Source organism: Convolutriloba macropyga, chromosome 7, assembly GCF_964194025.1.
Source record: "Convolutriloba macropyga chromosome 7, txConMacr16.3, whole genome shotgun sequence".
In the NCBI taxonomy this organism is placed as follows: Eukaryota; Metazoa; Xenacoelomorpha; order Acoela; family Convolutidae; genus Convolutriloba; species Convolutriloba macropyga.
The window spans coordinates 27,356,427-27,372,457 of record NC_134474.1 but is presented as its reverse complement, the minus strand read 5'-3'; the positions used below and the strand labels follow the sequence as shown (position 1 = coordinate 27,372,457).

At 32.5% G+C, this 16,031-nt stretch overlaps 1 protein-coding gene across 1 annotated transcript in view; it reads left to right on the top strand.

The window, feature by feature from the left end:
• Positions 1 to 2,890: 2,890 nt before the first annotated feature.
• The window catches only part of LOC142342179 (uncharacterized), a 33,047-nt gene continuing 19,906 nt past the window's right edge, over positions 2,891 to 16,031 (top strand). The window contains exon 1 of the mRNA XM_075393404.1: positions 2,891 to 3,066. Within this exon, the coding sequence (XP_075249519.1) occupies positions 2,906 to 3,066 (161 nt within the window). The 5' untranslated portion in view covers positions 2,891 to 2,905. The remainder of the gene's footprint in view (positions 3,067 to 16,031) is intronic.

The window sequence follows — 16,031 nt, the reverse complement described above, 5'->3', positions numbered from 1 at the left end:
AACAGCTATATAACCATTGAATAACATGGTGAAACAGCTGAGTCAGCTGAATTGGTTGGCGTGCATGCTCTATCATGAAACCTATTAGACAATTCTTTTGTGCCAATTTCAGGTAAGTTCTTATAAATTCTTCTCTAAAAGAGTACATAGCAAATACTTAAGCCAAAGTGTTCAAAGTTTTGGAAACATTTTTGCGTTTAGCCAGATCTCATCCCATGTTTCCTCTCTCACACACACACAGACACTAACTTTCTCTTTCTCAACTTTTTTACCACACACAGACAACACAGGATGCAGACGTTTTTGTTTAGCAGTTCTTTTAGTTACCATTAATTTTTGTGCTATTCGGAAAAAGTAGTCAGTATTATTTAAGTCATTCCTATTAAAACTGATTGCTTAATTCCTAAAATTGATAACCCCTGATGAGTTCACCTGCCCATTGGGCCTCACAACAAACGAAATGATCGAGCGTTTACTGTTGAAATTTGGCCGACTATTAATCGGAGTGGTTAAATGGCGATCAAAAAACAGACCCCACCTAATAGTCATGTAAATTACAACTATACCTATCACAAAATTTTGCAAACAGACCATAATAGGACCTAAACTTTTTGTGGGGCGTATTTTGCGCGACTTGAAAAACTTGCACACTCAAATTGTTTTAAGCCGAAAAATGGGTGATGAAAGTCTTGCCAGACAAAAAGCAACCCAGAAAATTAAAATAGTTTAATTTTTAACAAACAATCGTAAACTTTTTTAAGATTTTGAAATTGTCGGTTTTGTCAATCTGCTTGTGTTTTTGGATTATCAGTTGATATAGAACACATGATCTTGAATTTTTTTTACTTTCCATTTTAAGTTCAGTGCATATCAGAAAAGAACAGACTGAATTGCCAAAACTACACCAGATAACAGCTATAAAACCATTTGATAACATGGTGAAGCTTCTTAGTCAGCTGAATTGGTTGGCGCGCGTGCTCCATTATGAAGCATATTAGACAACTATTTTGTTCCAATTTCAGGTAGGATCTTTTAAATAGTTCTCTAAAAGAATACATAACAAATACTGGATCCGAAGTGTTCAAAATTTTGGAAACTTTTTGGCGTTTAGCCAAATCTTACCCCCCTGTTTCCTCTCTCTCTCTCTCTCTCTCTCTCTCTCTCTCTCCCCCCTCTTGCGTGCGCGATCTCTCAGCATTCCCAAAGAAACACCCACGCACACACATACATTTACAAACGGAGACACACCTATAACTCGTATAACTCTTTTTGTTGTTTTAAGTTAATTTTGAACTGTTTGAAACATTTTTCGGCAATACTATTATTCTGGCTATTCGGAAATAATAATTGGGACAATGGAGGTTTTGAACTTGTCTTCAATTTTACGAGTGATTGTTGCAAAGGAGTTCAGTTGCTCCGAAGACATTGAGCCTCATAGTAAATCAGCTTAGACAGCACTTTTGGCTTCAGAGACTACAAATCGGACATGTTGATCAGTGATGGAAAAGCAGGTTCTTACTGATGAAAGCACCGTCCCCGCCCCCAAACCCCAATGGTCATATGATGAATATATCTACCCCCCCCCCCATTAGCGTAAACATGCCATAATAGGGGCTATAATTTTGCGTGGGGCATAATGGGGATTAGGCGAATAGCTTGCAACAGTTAAAAGGAAAGTGTTTGACGTTTGAGCCTATAATGATCAGAGTAATTTGAGAGATACAATTTTTATTAATTTTCTATCAGGGACAGGTAAAAATGATATCATAATTTGGCCAGAGGTTCTGGGTTTAGCGTTATTTTACATGATCCCATAGTAACGAAATTTGTTATACCAAAGAATGGCTCAAGTTTACAGAATAACATAAGTTTTTTGATGTGATAAGACTATTGTTTTTACAATAATGAAATTTTCTATTTATTTAGACAAAATTTAACAGATGCCCATATTTTTATTGCTTTTTTATTTCTGTTACCAGCCTATGTTACCAAACTCAGTATTTCGAATAATTCCACCAACACTATTGATTTAATAAATTGAGATATGTGTACTACAAATGGCCATACATACTGATTACGACTTGATACCGGTTCAATCACTTTCTACATTCAACTTTTGGGAGCTCAAATGGCATAATATTGCACCTGAATCTCAAATGATATCTAATTATAAAAAGCGTCCAATGTCTGATAAAACCGAGTTACATACAGTATTTATTGATTGCAGCTGTAGCGTCATTTCCACCTTTTCAGAATCTCATTTTTGATGTTACCGCATCTAATTAATTATTCAGCAAATTTTGTAATTTTCTGTAAAAATATAGCACTATCATCATGCTATAAATGCCATACTTATATCATCATGCTGTTAAAAATCATCATGCTGTGTTTACGAATTTAAGAAAATCTTGGACAACGGTCTATGAAACCAATTATGGTCAGTTGGTTCAATGACACGTTGAGACATTTAAAGCCTTAAAAGACTACTAACTAAAAACTAAAATCTAATTGCTTTTCAATTTTTATGTATATATATATATATATATATATATATATATATATATATATATATATATATATACATGTATATATATATATATATATATATATATATATATATATATATATATATATATATACATGTATATAATATATATATATATATATATATATATATATATATATATAACGCCTTATTTGTATAAGATGCTTGATGGTTAACGAATGGTTCTGTAGGAAGACTAATGTAAGATCAATAAGTTTGTTCCAAATATTTTGCTCAAAGAATCGATCGTTTTGCCGAGTCCTTTTCTCTGCAAAACAATTCAATTCAGTTGTAATGTTATTTAAGTGTTTCCAATGTAACAATTCACAATGAGCACAGCTATTTCTTCAGTTAGCGATAATGAATTGCTGTATGTTTGTCGATGTTGTTTTAGTGGTGTTGTTGTTCACGAGTGAACAGGACGGACACATTCCCTCATGCAGGTGTGACTACTTCAACTACTCAGTCAGCTCCATCCCACATAACTGCACCACTTTCATTCTCAACAGCACAAACGTCAGGTAACAACAGTTAACTCATTTTTCTGAAAGCCTTTAAGTTTCCTTGTGGTCTGTACCATTGTTATTAAATTCTTTTTTGGTTAACTATCAAAAGATAGCAAATTGAGTTCTGTGTTTTAAGCGCGCAAACGGATAGGGGCGAAAATCTTCTTGGCAACATGAAAGCATTAATTACCACAGAAAATCTTTTCATTTTTGATCAATCCCACATCAAAGAGGAGGACACATTTTTTGTGATCTCATTCATGCTAGTAACCTAACTTTTCCCGCATTGACGTGATTTTCTTCTATGTAGCATATAAGCCATTTTTTAGTACAATATAAGTCACATATAAGTACAAATATTTCTCTGCCCAACGTTCGGGAAGAAAAAGTTTTCACTCGCAGCAAAAACCATTTGAAAACACGTATTATGGCCTTATGACCGAAAACACTCATGGACCAAAAAGTTGTGGAGTTGTCATAATCATCTAGAAAGACACAAAAATTTTACTTAACAGGTACAAATAGGCACAATTTTATTAGGTTGAACGCAGGACGGTAATCTTTGAATATTCAAACAACTAGCTTATCTTTTGTAAAATCTTTCAGAAATTAAGAAAAAAGATTGAAAGAGATTCGAAAAATGAATCGTAAAGTCCACTGGATGACAATTGTTTCTGTCAAGCCAAGTACTAGAAATTTTGAAATCCATTACCAGTTACCTATCATCAAAAATATATACGATCAATTGATGAACTATAGTTTTATCTTCTATATTTAGAATGCTCACCAATAATAAATTCCTGGAGCAAAATTTTGAGGTCGACGTTTTTGTATAACAGTTTTATGTAAAAAACTACAAATTTCTATTAAATTATCCTCTGGGGTTGCTCTCACTTTTAAAAACACAACGAAAAACTACTCAAGGTTTTGACAGCCAGTCAAAATAATTAATGCTAGAAAAAGATCGTAGTCTTTTGTCGTTTTCAGCATTTTTTAATGAATCGTATTTTTATTTTCCTAAACTAATATTGTTTACACGAGGAGTAACTAAAAAGGGATTTGTATTGTGACTCTGTATCTGATTAACATGATGTGCTCACTTTTAAAAAAGAATGTTAAAAAATTTAAAACACTTCAAAAGGTAAAACCTTTTGGTAATTGTTTGCGAAATTGTCTTTTTTTCTGAAGAAAAAGCATTTGCAAGAATGCTCATTTAGATTTGGGATGCGTTTATAGTGGCAACAAATTTTTGTTTAGTTATTTAAACTTTGGGTTTCTGAAAATCACTTCATGAAGATTTAAAAAAATTGTGATAATCAAGGCAACAAACTGCTTTTGTTCTGTGTGCATTTTCAAATGGTGCCAATACGGATTGTTTTGTTTATTGTAGTAAATCAGCGGTTTGAAAAAAAACTTTTACAATTTTTGAAAATTATTTGTGAGTGTGGCTCGCAGAAACAATTTGCGGAAAGACTGAGAAATCTCAAAGTTAAGACCATTGCACGGAACAGGTTTTTGTTTTTGTTGTAGTTTAGCTTTGAGAAATCGTAAAAGCCGGTGTTCAAGATTACATGAAAGATAAAATTTAACACCAAGATGTCTTAATTATTTGGCGAGAACGATTCCTAACTCAGATAGTCTTTTTTCTTGAATATCAACCATGACTTTCGCGGTCTTTTTTCAGTAATGATCCATTGTTGTTCCGAACCCTCTTGAGGGGGGAGGAACTATATACTCAAACGGTTTTTTTGTTCAGTCAATTTTGGCCGATCGATATATTCATCGTAGAGAGTTGAGACTGGTATCATTAGAAAGCTTGTCCAGCGTAAAATATGGAATTAATAAGATTTTTTTGATTTTCGTTTTTCAAAGGGAGATATCGAGGTTTAAACTTTCGAGAAAATAGAGTGAATTCCGTTGATTTCATTCACATTTTTTCGGAATTTTTGACTAAAATTTCGCCAATTTTGATAAAATTTAATAAAATTTTTCAAGAAAATGTTGTTCATTTTACGTTTAAAGACAAAATATACTGTCGGCTATTTTCATTGAATTTTTTGTCACAAATTCCGGCTAAATATTTCACAAAATTCAGATTTTTTCATCAAAAACAGCACGAAATAAGTTTCTTTAGTGCACTCTGATTAAATTTGCAGGAAGTGCACACACAAACACCACTAACACAATCTTTTTAGACTGAAAAGGTGGCTAATGCCAATTCAGCTTCCGTTGAGAGTGCTCTGTAAATAAAAGTTTGCCGTTTTTTGCTAACTTCATTCGTTGATTATCAAAAACGCAGCATTTATTTTTGATTTTTTAACTAACAAAATATCTATATAAATGATATTCCAAAATTAAATATTCCTAATGGAAAATGAGCATTAGCAGGATTAGTTCTCTACCAATCGTGGACCGTTACAATCCAAAAATAATTCGGATTGTCGTCAGTCGGTTTCTTGTAAAAAAAATTTGATGTTTTTTATTAATTAAATAACAGAACATTTCAAGACAAAGCTCACTAGTGATAGGTCCTATTGGCTTCCTTTTTAGCTCAAAATAATTTATCTAGTTGATTGCTTGAAAGCTTATGGCCGTTTTGACTTTTCAAATTTTTGATTTTTAAATAAGAAATGGCATATTGAACTTTGTCTCCATTTTTCTCTTAATTTGGTCAACTTGTAGCTTAGTGTCAGCAATCAAAGAGTGCTCCTTCATTCTGCTGAATTCAAATTTAGTATTTATTGCGGTTTTACGCCTTAAGTTATGGTCTTCTGTCTTTGATACTACTATATTTCACAATTTTTTTTTTAATTTTTAGGTTTTCTAGTTTTTTCAAATTATCACGTTATTATCATTTCATATATCACATTTTTCGCGTTCAAAATAACTCATAATTGATAAAATCTAAATCCTTAAAGATATAGATTGTGGTTCTTTACCGCTTCGACAGTACATTCTCGAAGAATTTAATTGAGTTTTTTAATTTTGTCTTTAACTGTCGTTTTTACTTTGTCTTTTTAGTCGTATATGTTTTCCTGTACAATGACCCGGCTTGATTGGCTTTTCCTGGAAGAGTACATGAGCCGATGTTCTGATATCAGAAGATAGATAATGGCTTTCATGACATTAAAAAAAATTGTTTTCCAAAACGAAAAAAATGTCATTTTAGCAATTTTGTTCCTTTTTTTGTCTGTTTGTTACCTGGTCTCGTTAATTATAAATTTTTAAGATGACAATATTTTTGTGAAGGGAAGGTGTCAAAAGGGATTGGTGTCACAAAATCTAATGTTTTTAAAGAATTCGTTATGACTTTACTGGCTTCGACACGGGTTTTTCACAAAAAAAAGTAAATTAATTTTTGATTTTTGTCATATTTGACGTTCTTTTTGTAGACATAAGACTTGTTCTGGATAACTGCAGGTCTCCAGGGCTTCCTTTGGAAGAATAAATGAACCTATTCAATTCCTCATTTTGTAGTTTATGGCTTTCTTGTCTTTGGAAATGAATTTTTTTCGATAAAAACAAGTATTACATAATCTTTTTTTTGGTCTAATAATAATAAGCTTTTTTTTGGTCTAATTGTTACCTAGTTTCATTAATGAGAGATCACATAATACAATTCAAGGAAAGGTGTCAAAAGGGAAAAGGGATTGGTGTCACGAAATCTAATGTTTTAAGAGAGTTCGTTTTGACTTTACTGGCTTCGTCGCGGGTTTTTCACAAAACAAAAGTAAATGATTTTTTTTATTTTTGTCATATTTGACGTTCTTTTTGTAGAGGTAAGACATATTCTGGATAAATGCAGGTCTCAAAAGCTTTCTTTGGATGAATGCATGAACTTATTCGAATTTTTCATTTTGTAATTAATGGCTTTGATGTCTTTGGAAAAAAATTTTTTTCGAAAAAAAAACAATTATTACACAATTTTGCATTTTTTTTCTCTTTTGTCTAATTGTTGCTTATTTTCATTAAAGAGCCGCCACATATCCCAATATCGGTGTTCGACGAAGGGGCAATCGAACATATTTCGGGGGGCAAAGTATGGCTTTACGGCTTCCAAAGCGTTTTCTGGCAAGTTTTAATTGATTTTTTGTTTGTTGTCTATTTGTAGTTATTTTTGCATAAAAAATTAAATACCAAGAGCTCTTAATTCCCTTCTAAAAAGGCATTGGTAAAGGTAAACATATGGTATATTTTAGTTTATTCCTAATGGTTTTCATTACTTTGAAATTAGTTTTTTTTTAAAAAAAAATCAGCGAATTTTCTTACTTTGAAGTTTCTATTGTTTTTTGTCTAATTGTTACCAAGCTTTACTATAAACTGGTGAATAACCATTTGGTTTGGGTGAATTACAAGTTATTTTGTTTATTTTCATTTTTATCTGACGCTATTTTGACTGTTATTAAGTTTTGTTTTTTAAAGCGGACATAATTTTTTTGATGTGATTAATGTTTGTTGTTGTTGTGTGATTTTGCCGTTCGTCTTCGCGAGCTTTCTTAATATCGGCACACCTCATCAATCCAATGCATCATTTTTTACTCCACTGAGTTATTTGCTTTGGAGGCTTTTCGTTCATACACCAGTTTTTTTTGAAAAATACTTGAATTTTGTGTGTTTGTCCATCTGTTCCTCATTTAGTAGACAATTATGCCAAAATTGTGGATGAGCGGGGTCGGAACCCTATGTGCAATCGCACATTACCGAGCCGCTTTGTTTTATTATGGGTTCTATGGTAAGAGTTTTTACCATGCTATCTAAAAGACAGTTCAACTAACGCATAAACTTCAAATCCTAGTGTGCTCAATATGAGCATTACTAAGCATTTTTTTAATCACCAAAAAGAGATTTGGTCCTGAATTTTCATGATCTAAGAGAGATAAAGTTGCGTGAACGAGACTTGTAACGCAACTTCATCTACCCTACCCAGGATGAAGTCCGCGATCCAAGACAGGTATTGGCCAGACCGACTTGGGTCGCGGACAGGGGGGTCCGGTGCGACCGTCCACAATGGTCTGGAAAAAATTTGGGTCGCGCCTTCCGTCTGGCCAATGGCAATATTAGTGTATTCGTTCTGGCGAATACCCATATTTCGGTCTGTTCGGTCTGGCCAATACCCAAATTTCGGCCTGTTCGGTCTGTCCAATACCCAAATTTCGGTCTGTTCGGTGTGGCCAATACCCACATTTTGGTCTGTTCGGTCTGGCCAATGCCCATATTTTGGTCTGTTCGGTCTGGCCGATACCCATATTTCTGTCTGTTCGGTCTGGCAGATGCCCATATTTTGGTCTGTTCGGTCTGGCCAATACCTAATTTCAAGGCCTAGAGGTCCAGCCAAATAAGAGCCAAATTGTATAAATGCGTGCTGTATTGACTGTTTTTCAAAATAGCAGCCCATAAACGGTAAACGTCATCTACTTCTAAATGATTAGAGTACTTTGTTAACCTTCTTTTGAAATTTGCATTTGTCTTTAAACGGACAGTTTTTTTTCAATAATTTCTTTTTAAAATCTCATATTCGTTTGTCATTCAAAAAAATGAAACGAATAAATTATACATTTTATTGGATGCTTATACACGTTTAAATGAGTCTGGCTAATAGTCTGGCCCAGGATCTGTTCGGTCTGGCCAATGGTCTGGACAACGGTCTGGCGGATGGTCTGGCCTACGGTCTGGACAATGGTCTGGGCTAGGGTCTGTTCGGTCTGCCCAATGGTCTGGACAATGTCTGGTCAGTCTGGCCAATGGTGGCCAAAGTCTGCTCGGTCTGGCCAATACCTATCTTTGGGTATTGTCGGTCTGGCCAATGCCTGTTTTGGGTATGGTCGGTCTGGCCAATACCTGTCTTGAGTCGCGAACTTCATCCTGGGTAACATAACAACTGTTACCCAGTCATGTCCAGACTTCAATCACTCAACAATGAAATTATTTAAAGATAAAATATTCAAGTCTTATAAAATCTTGAGAAATCTAGTTATTCAAGATCTTACAAGAGCATATCTTACAAGAGTTCATAAGTCGGAACGTCTCCTTAACAATTATAGGACAAAGGAATATAACAGGCAAAATTTGTCTAATGATGTCTTGCCAGATTAAATATGTAAACAATTTTAAAGTTTGAATCCTTCCGTGAATAAATTTCAACAGTTAAAAACTAGTAAAAACACTTTTCAATTTTCTCCATACCCTGTTGTTAACAATTTAAAAAAGATTCAGAAACTTGAAAGTTTTGAAATAATTATTTCTAGATTTTTTGAGTAATATACATATTATATGACCGCACGCAAATATTGCAATACTTTTAAGTCATTTTTAACTTGTCTCGAAATTTTTTCTGTTGTATGGAATAGATTGGGTGTGAACCTCGCTTTCAAATGGTTTTTGTATTTGGTTGCGTCTCTTTAAATTTTAGTCTTTTTATAGCTGAAAAACAGAACAATTCATGAAATATTCAAAACATTTGGTCGCGCCCATTTGTTATATCCCTGGTTTGCATATTCCAATGGAATGACATTGTATATTTGTGCGAAACTTAAACATTGTCTTGAAACTAAGCTTAATTTGGTATTGTGTCTAAGAGTTTTTATCAATTATACATAGCAAAATTATATCCTCATTTTGTACAATCTCCTTTTGAAACACATAGAGAACAAGGACGAGGAACAATTGCTCTAATTTTGTGAATGAAATTATTGTATTTCACCCAAATTAAAGTGGTTTTTGTCTGTAATTGGAGATTTAAAGGAGCTATACTGAAGATCAAAAAATAAATAAAAACTGGTTGTTTTTTCAACACATTCGTACACATTTGTTGTGTGATATGCGTTCCACATTGGATAATAAAAAGTCATGCTCAAAGTTACTCATGCTTTTGAACTGTCTGAACAAACACAAGGTATAAATATCAGAGAAGTTCTTAAAATACTGCTGGATCTAGTTAAGAATTATGCGATGAAGAAAAATTCGATGCACACTCTAGATGATCGTACAACTTTCCTAGTCTTCTTCAAACTTTCGATATAAGTCATTTCTCTGTACTCATAAGCAGTAATAGAGAGAACACGGATGCCGATTAATGTGCGTTCGCACATGATGTTCCCACCCGAGCTCATCTAGATTTTGAATTAATTGTCAACCAAATGAAGAGATAATGAAAAATGGATGTTTTTGTTTTAAAACAGTTGTTACACAACTAAACAACTAATTGAATTACACAATGCATTGCCTCAATACAGCTCCCACAAGAGCTGCCATTAAAAAGACTGCGAGAAAAAACAAACAACGAAAAAAGCAAAAACAAAAACGTCACGGTGGAAACTCATTATCTAAACATAAAAGCAGCTAGTAACGAAGTCAAAACGCAACCGGACAAAACTTTGACTACACAAATAAATTCTTACTTAAGTATGCAGCAGACAGGAATTCTCATTAATGAGACTAGGTAATTAGTCAACAAACAGAAGAAATAATGAGCTCAACGTCAAAAGTCAATCTAATTTTAAACCACAAAAAATTCAAAAGTCTCAAATTTTTTAGCTTTTTAAATAAATTTACAAAAAGTCTTCACAAAACCAATAGGACCTGTCATTGATTAGACTAAGGATTAGAAACGGACTATAAATTCAGAAAAAATCAAAAATTACAAACTATTTTCGAGAAAACAAGCCATTAAAATCATTAGCTATTATCTGAATATTATGTATTTTTATATCAATTGTTATTTGTAGTAATTGAGCTAAAATTATACTGAAAGATTGAATAAGTTCCTTTACGAAGCCATTAAAATCATTAGCTATTATCTGAATATTATGTATTTTTATATCAAATGTTATTTGTAATAATTGAGCTAAAATTATACTGAAATATTGAAAAAGTTCACTAAGGACACATTAGAAAATAATTGGGTTCTGTTATTACGCGAATGTGCTAAAAATAGAGAGAAAGGAACAAAATTTTTGACCACTCACAAAAGTTTTATGAAAACGCATATTGTCCCACAAACATAACATCAGTGACGACATTATATCAAGACACGTTAATTTTGGAATTACAAGGAATCGGATGTGAGCTTTAGGTGATGAAAATAATTTCAAGTTGGGACAACGAAAGGAACAACAAAAACTCAAAAGAAAAAAAAATGATTACGAATAACCTCATAAACTTTAGACTGTTCACTATAAACTGACTGCATTCTGTAACGTGATTCAGTCAATTTTCAATTAGAAGCTTATGACATCGGAAAGTTTTTTACGGCTACATAAAGAATGAAAATAAAATCAGGCAAAAACTGCAAATTCAAAAAAGTTGAGCGAGAGAAGTGTCGAAACCACTAAAAAAACTTTTGAGTAAAAAATTTCTTGTTTTCAGAATAAGTTTTAACAGCACTGGGATGCTTTTTTTAACAATAGGATTTTCAAAAGTTAACAAATACTAACAAAAATATTAAAACCACGAAGTTTTTGCGAAAACACGTAGTGTCAAAGGCATCAAATTCAATAGCTTTCAACGGAACTCAATAAAAACGCTAAGTTTCTCCTCGATGGGATTTTCGTCATCTTTTGCAGATCAATATAACAATACAATGAGTCTAATGAAAATGAGAACAACAACACATACAGGCAAAAAACAGAAAATCAATAAAATTGGGCGAGAAGAAAATGACCTTTAAGCCATACGATTTATCTTTGAAAACTTTATTTCTGATCCATTGAACGTCTTCCTTGGGCCAATTGGAACTATCGGTTTTAGGATGTTGTGATAAATAAAGGAACCAAAATTACAAAAAAACATCCAAAAATTTAAAAAGTTTTGAAAACTCTTGACATCGAAGTCTTAAACCTATACTATGAAGATAAAACAGCTAACCAGATTAAATTCAATTGCAGTAGAAAAGAACGAGTTTCTTTCATTACTGAGACTGACTTACAGTTCATGAAAATATGTTTAAGACTAATTAATGTTAAAAAAAAACAGTCTTAACAGCCTTTAGCTGTCCACTCAAACAAAATATAGGTTCAGCCAATGCTCATGAGGAATTATATTGCACTTTTTGTCACAGATTATATGCTATAGGACTCCAAAAATTTAACATAATCTCAAAATGATATTCAAAATTTCAATAAAAATTTGCTCAAACTTGTTGAAGCGAAAACGAGTTGAAGCCAAAAAAAAGGCATGAGCGATTCATTGAAAACAAACTTTTTGTTCATTGGGCTTGATTTGATTTTAAGGAAGGTTTGCTAAAGACGGAACCTCGAAATGAAAATTGACTATTCTCAATAAGATCAATACATTTGTCATAAAAAGTTGTGGTGCTATCTGGTGTGGAATATCTTTACTTTTAACCGCTGAAATATCAGAGTTTAAAATTTTGGCACTGTTTCAAAAATTTGACTAATTTTGCCGCGAATTTAGGATAATTTACATTTTTGAGTAGATTTTGTTGCTTCTTTGCGTTTTAGCTAATTCGAGATCAGCGTCAATGTCAATATCACTGATCAAATTGCCGTTTCTTCGTCGCTATTTCCCTCTGCGAATTCTTGCGACAATAGCAATGCAAAAAATATCGGCTACTCCTCCCAAGTCGCGCCACTGTTTTTCGCACGGAGTTTTACAGTTGCTTTGCATTACCAGCGCATGATCAAACATTTTTGTGGACAAAAAATAGACATATATATATATATATATATATATATATATATATATATCAAATTTAGAAAATTCCCTCAGCGCCTTTTAATTACTTGAGTCTGCTAAAAAGTGCCAAATTAATGACGTTGAAGCTGCAAGAAAGAATGGAATTCGTCGATATCAAACGTGCGGAAATGAGCAACGAGATCAGATGAATTGAGTCTAATACACTTGTTGCTAATTTAAGCACACTGTTTTTGAAAACGTTGCATTTATTATCACTCGCTTACTGATCTTTATACAGGTGAGCGGAAATAGCCCTTTTGCTCAGTATATATACTAAGGCCGATGTGCTTTTGCCTAAAAAATGTAGTTTTTTTCTCCAAACCGTGTCTGCCGCATAAAAGTATTAGCAAGAATTTTTCAGTGGGTGAATATTTGAACAGCTAGTTACACAAAACAACTGTTGAAACAATTTCAGCCGAGAAGTTTTTTCTAGATTGAAATAGTTCATTGAAGAAATGATTTTAAAAAATAAGCAAAAACAGAAGCATTAAAATTTAAACTTTTTATTAGTTAATTTTTTGGATTTCTGGAATACATAATGGTGATATCATCTGTAGAATTTTTTGACAACTTGTATATAAGTACAGGAAATTGAAAGCTTTTAGATGAATTCTATGAATTTTCATGAAAAAATTATTGCATAATTATTCAAAATGGAAAATGTGATATTTTTTTCGACCAAAACTATAAAAATTTTACAAATAAAATGTGTTCCTTTAATTTTACCGAATTATTCGTGTGAATAACGAAACAATTTTATCTGGCATTTGCCTTTCGACTGATTAATTTTTCTAAGCTAAAGTGAGATTTTGACAAAACATCAAGAAAAAAGTTCCAATTTCTTTAGAGGAATCTTTTTATTTGGTTACAAAGTAATTGTGGTTAAGTTTTAATCGCGGAAAAATTTCAGATGAAACTTTTTGCAGATTCTTCGACCAGTTTTCGTTACAAACTGCTGATTAATGCAGCACTTAGTATCGTTTGAATACGCTCTTATTTTCACTGAAGTTAGACAATTGTGAGGTTTTCAGTTCGCGTGCAAATGAAGAGATATTTACCGTGTGCATAGTTAATGGACTCTGAAATATTTTATCAGTAACTTGATTTTCGTGTGTGTAAAAAAAAACCTCTTGATCCGAAAAATTGTCTTATTTCAGTAATGAAGTTTGAAATAAAATGCGTTCCGTATTTTACATATTTAGAGCTTTTGCAAAAAAATTTTAAATTTGGCGTTAACTGTTGGTTGTGACTGAAAACTTAGCCAATTTGAGCCATAGAATTTATTAGAGAAATTTATGTTATCAGATTTTTGTTGACTTACGCACTGCTATTTATTTTTTCTTTACAATTGATTTTTGTGGTTAATGAAAATAAAGTATTGTGAGGTTTCAAATTCTGTTTAAGATGGCAAAACATTTTTTTATCTCCATGATTTTTTATTGCGATATCATTTATCAAACATCCAATTTTGGTGTCTCAAAAAACTCTCGATCTGGGAAACTTTTCATGGTACATTTCCCATAATTCTTCAAAACGGAAAAGTGATATAAATTTTCAACCAGAAGTATAATAATTTCGTAAGTTTTATTGTTTTCATTTATTTTTTCTATTTATTTTTTCTATGTGAATGATGAAACTATTTTATCTGACATTTTCGACTGATCATTTTTTTTAAACAAAGCTAACAAAATTAGATTTTAACAAAATATTCAGAAAAAAGTTTCAATTTCTTTAGAACAATTTTTAAATCTCTTTTTGGTTACAAAGTACTTGTGGTCAAATTTTAATCTCACAACACTCTCCAACAAATTTTTGTGCAGATTTTTCTACCAATTTCCGTTGCAATATGCTGATTTACGCAGCACTGATTTTATTTGAATCCACTCTTGTTTACTGAAGTTATGCAATTGTAAGGTTTGTGTTTCCTATTTGAGTGTAAATGAGACATTTGATGTCTGCGTAAAATTTTACTGCTAAATAATATATCAAAAACTTGATGTTTGTGTTTAGAACAACCCTTGATCAGAAAACTCTTCTAATTTTTAAAAATCTTCTAATTTGTTGAAGTTCGAAGTAAAGTGCGTCCAAAATCTTACATTTTTAATACTTTTGCAAAAAAATTGTTTAAATTTGGCGTTAAGTGTGCGTTGTGGTTTAGGTGGTGAGACATTTTTTGCCTCTATAGTTTTTTCTTGCGATTTTATTTATCAAAAACACATTTTTTGTGTCTCAAAAAGAACTCTTGATCACAACAATCCATTATTATTATCGCTGAGGTTTGAATTAATTGAAAAATTAAATGTTATCAGGTCTTAAATTGTTGGCTTTTATCTGTGCAAAGGTGAGACAACTGAAGCAATTTCTGCTGGTTTCCCTGCTTGTTTTTCTGTCGAACGTTTTGAAAAAGTCATATAATTTTTTAGTTTCTAAAGGGTACCTCTGTTTCTAGAAATTTTAATAATTTTTTGGGAAAAGATAGGTCGGCACATTATTTGCGAACGCACATCACCCAGCTTCTTCGTAAAAATTTAATCGTAGCCGATTATTTAATATGCGCTAGGTTTAAGTAAGACCAATAAAAGGACTTTTAAACTTATAGACACGAAATCAAGATTATAAGCAACTGATCTTCACTCGTTTATTTTCTTTTGCGCAATACTTTTGGACTATTTTCGAAGACGAATATAGAAAACTTTATACCCTGCTGACTCAATACTCAATACTCGAGAATTTCTACATGTACTCACTGGGAGTTGCGAATGGATCCAGGTAGCTTCAAAAGATTGTAAAGATGTAAATCTAAATTCAACTGTGCTTTATCTGTTTGGAAACTGAGTTATTATGGCACATTTCGTCTGGGCGGATTAGACTGAAAGTTTGGATATATTTAGACAAGGTCATATAAATAGCCACGTTTGACTCATGACATTACACTGGAAATAAGAGACTAGCAGAATCGGAAGACCAGAGTTGTCTGTTCAATACAACCTCCATAAAAGGTATAAAATGCTCTCAACTAACTCCGAGAGTTTTGCATTAAAAAACACGATATATAATACTTCAAAAAGCAAGGCGACTCAATAATGTGCGATTGCACATAAGGTTCCGACCCCGCTCATCCACCATTTTGGCATGATTGTCTGCCAAATGAGGAACATAGAAAAACCCAAAAATTCACGTATTCTTTTTAAAATTGATGTATGAACAAAAAGATAGCCTCCAAAGCAAATAACTTAGTGATGGAGTAACAATGGCGCATTAGATTAACAAAGCAAGTCAAAAAGAAC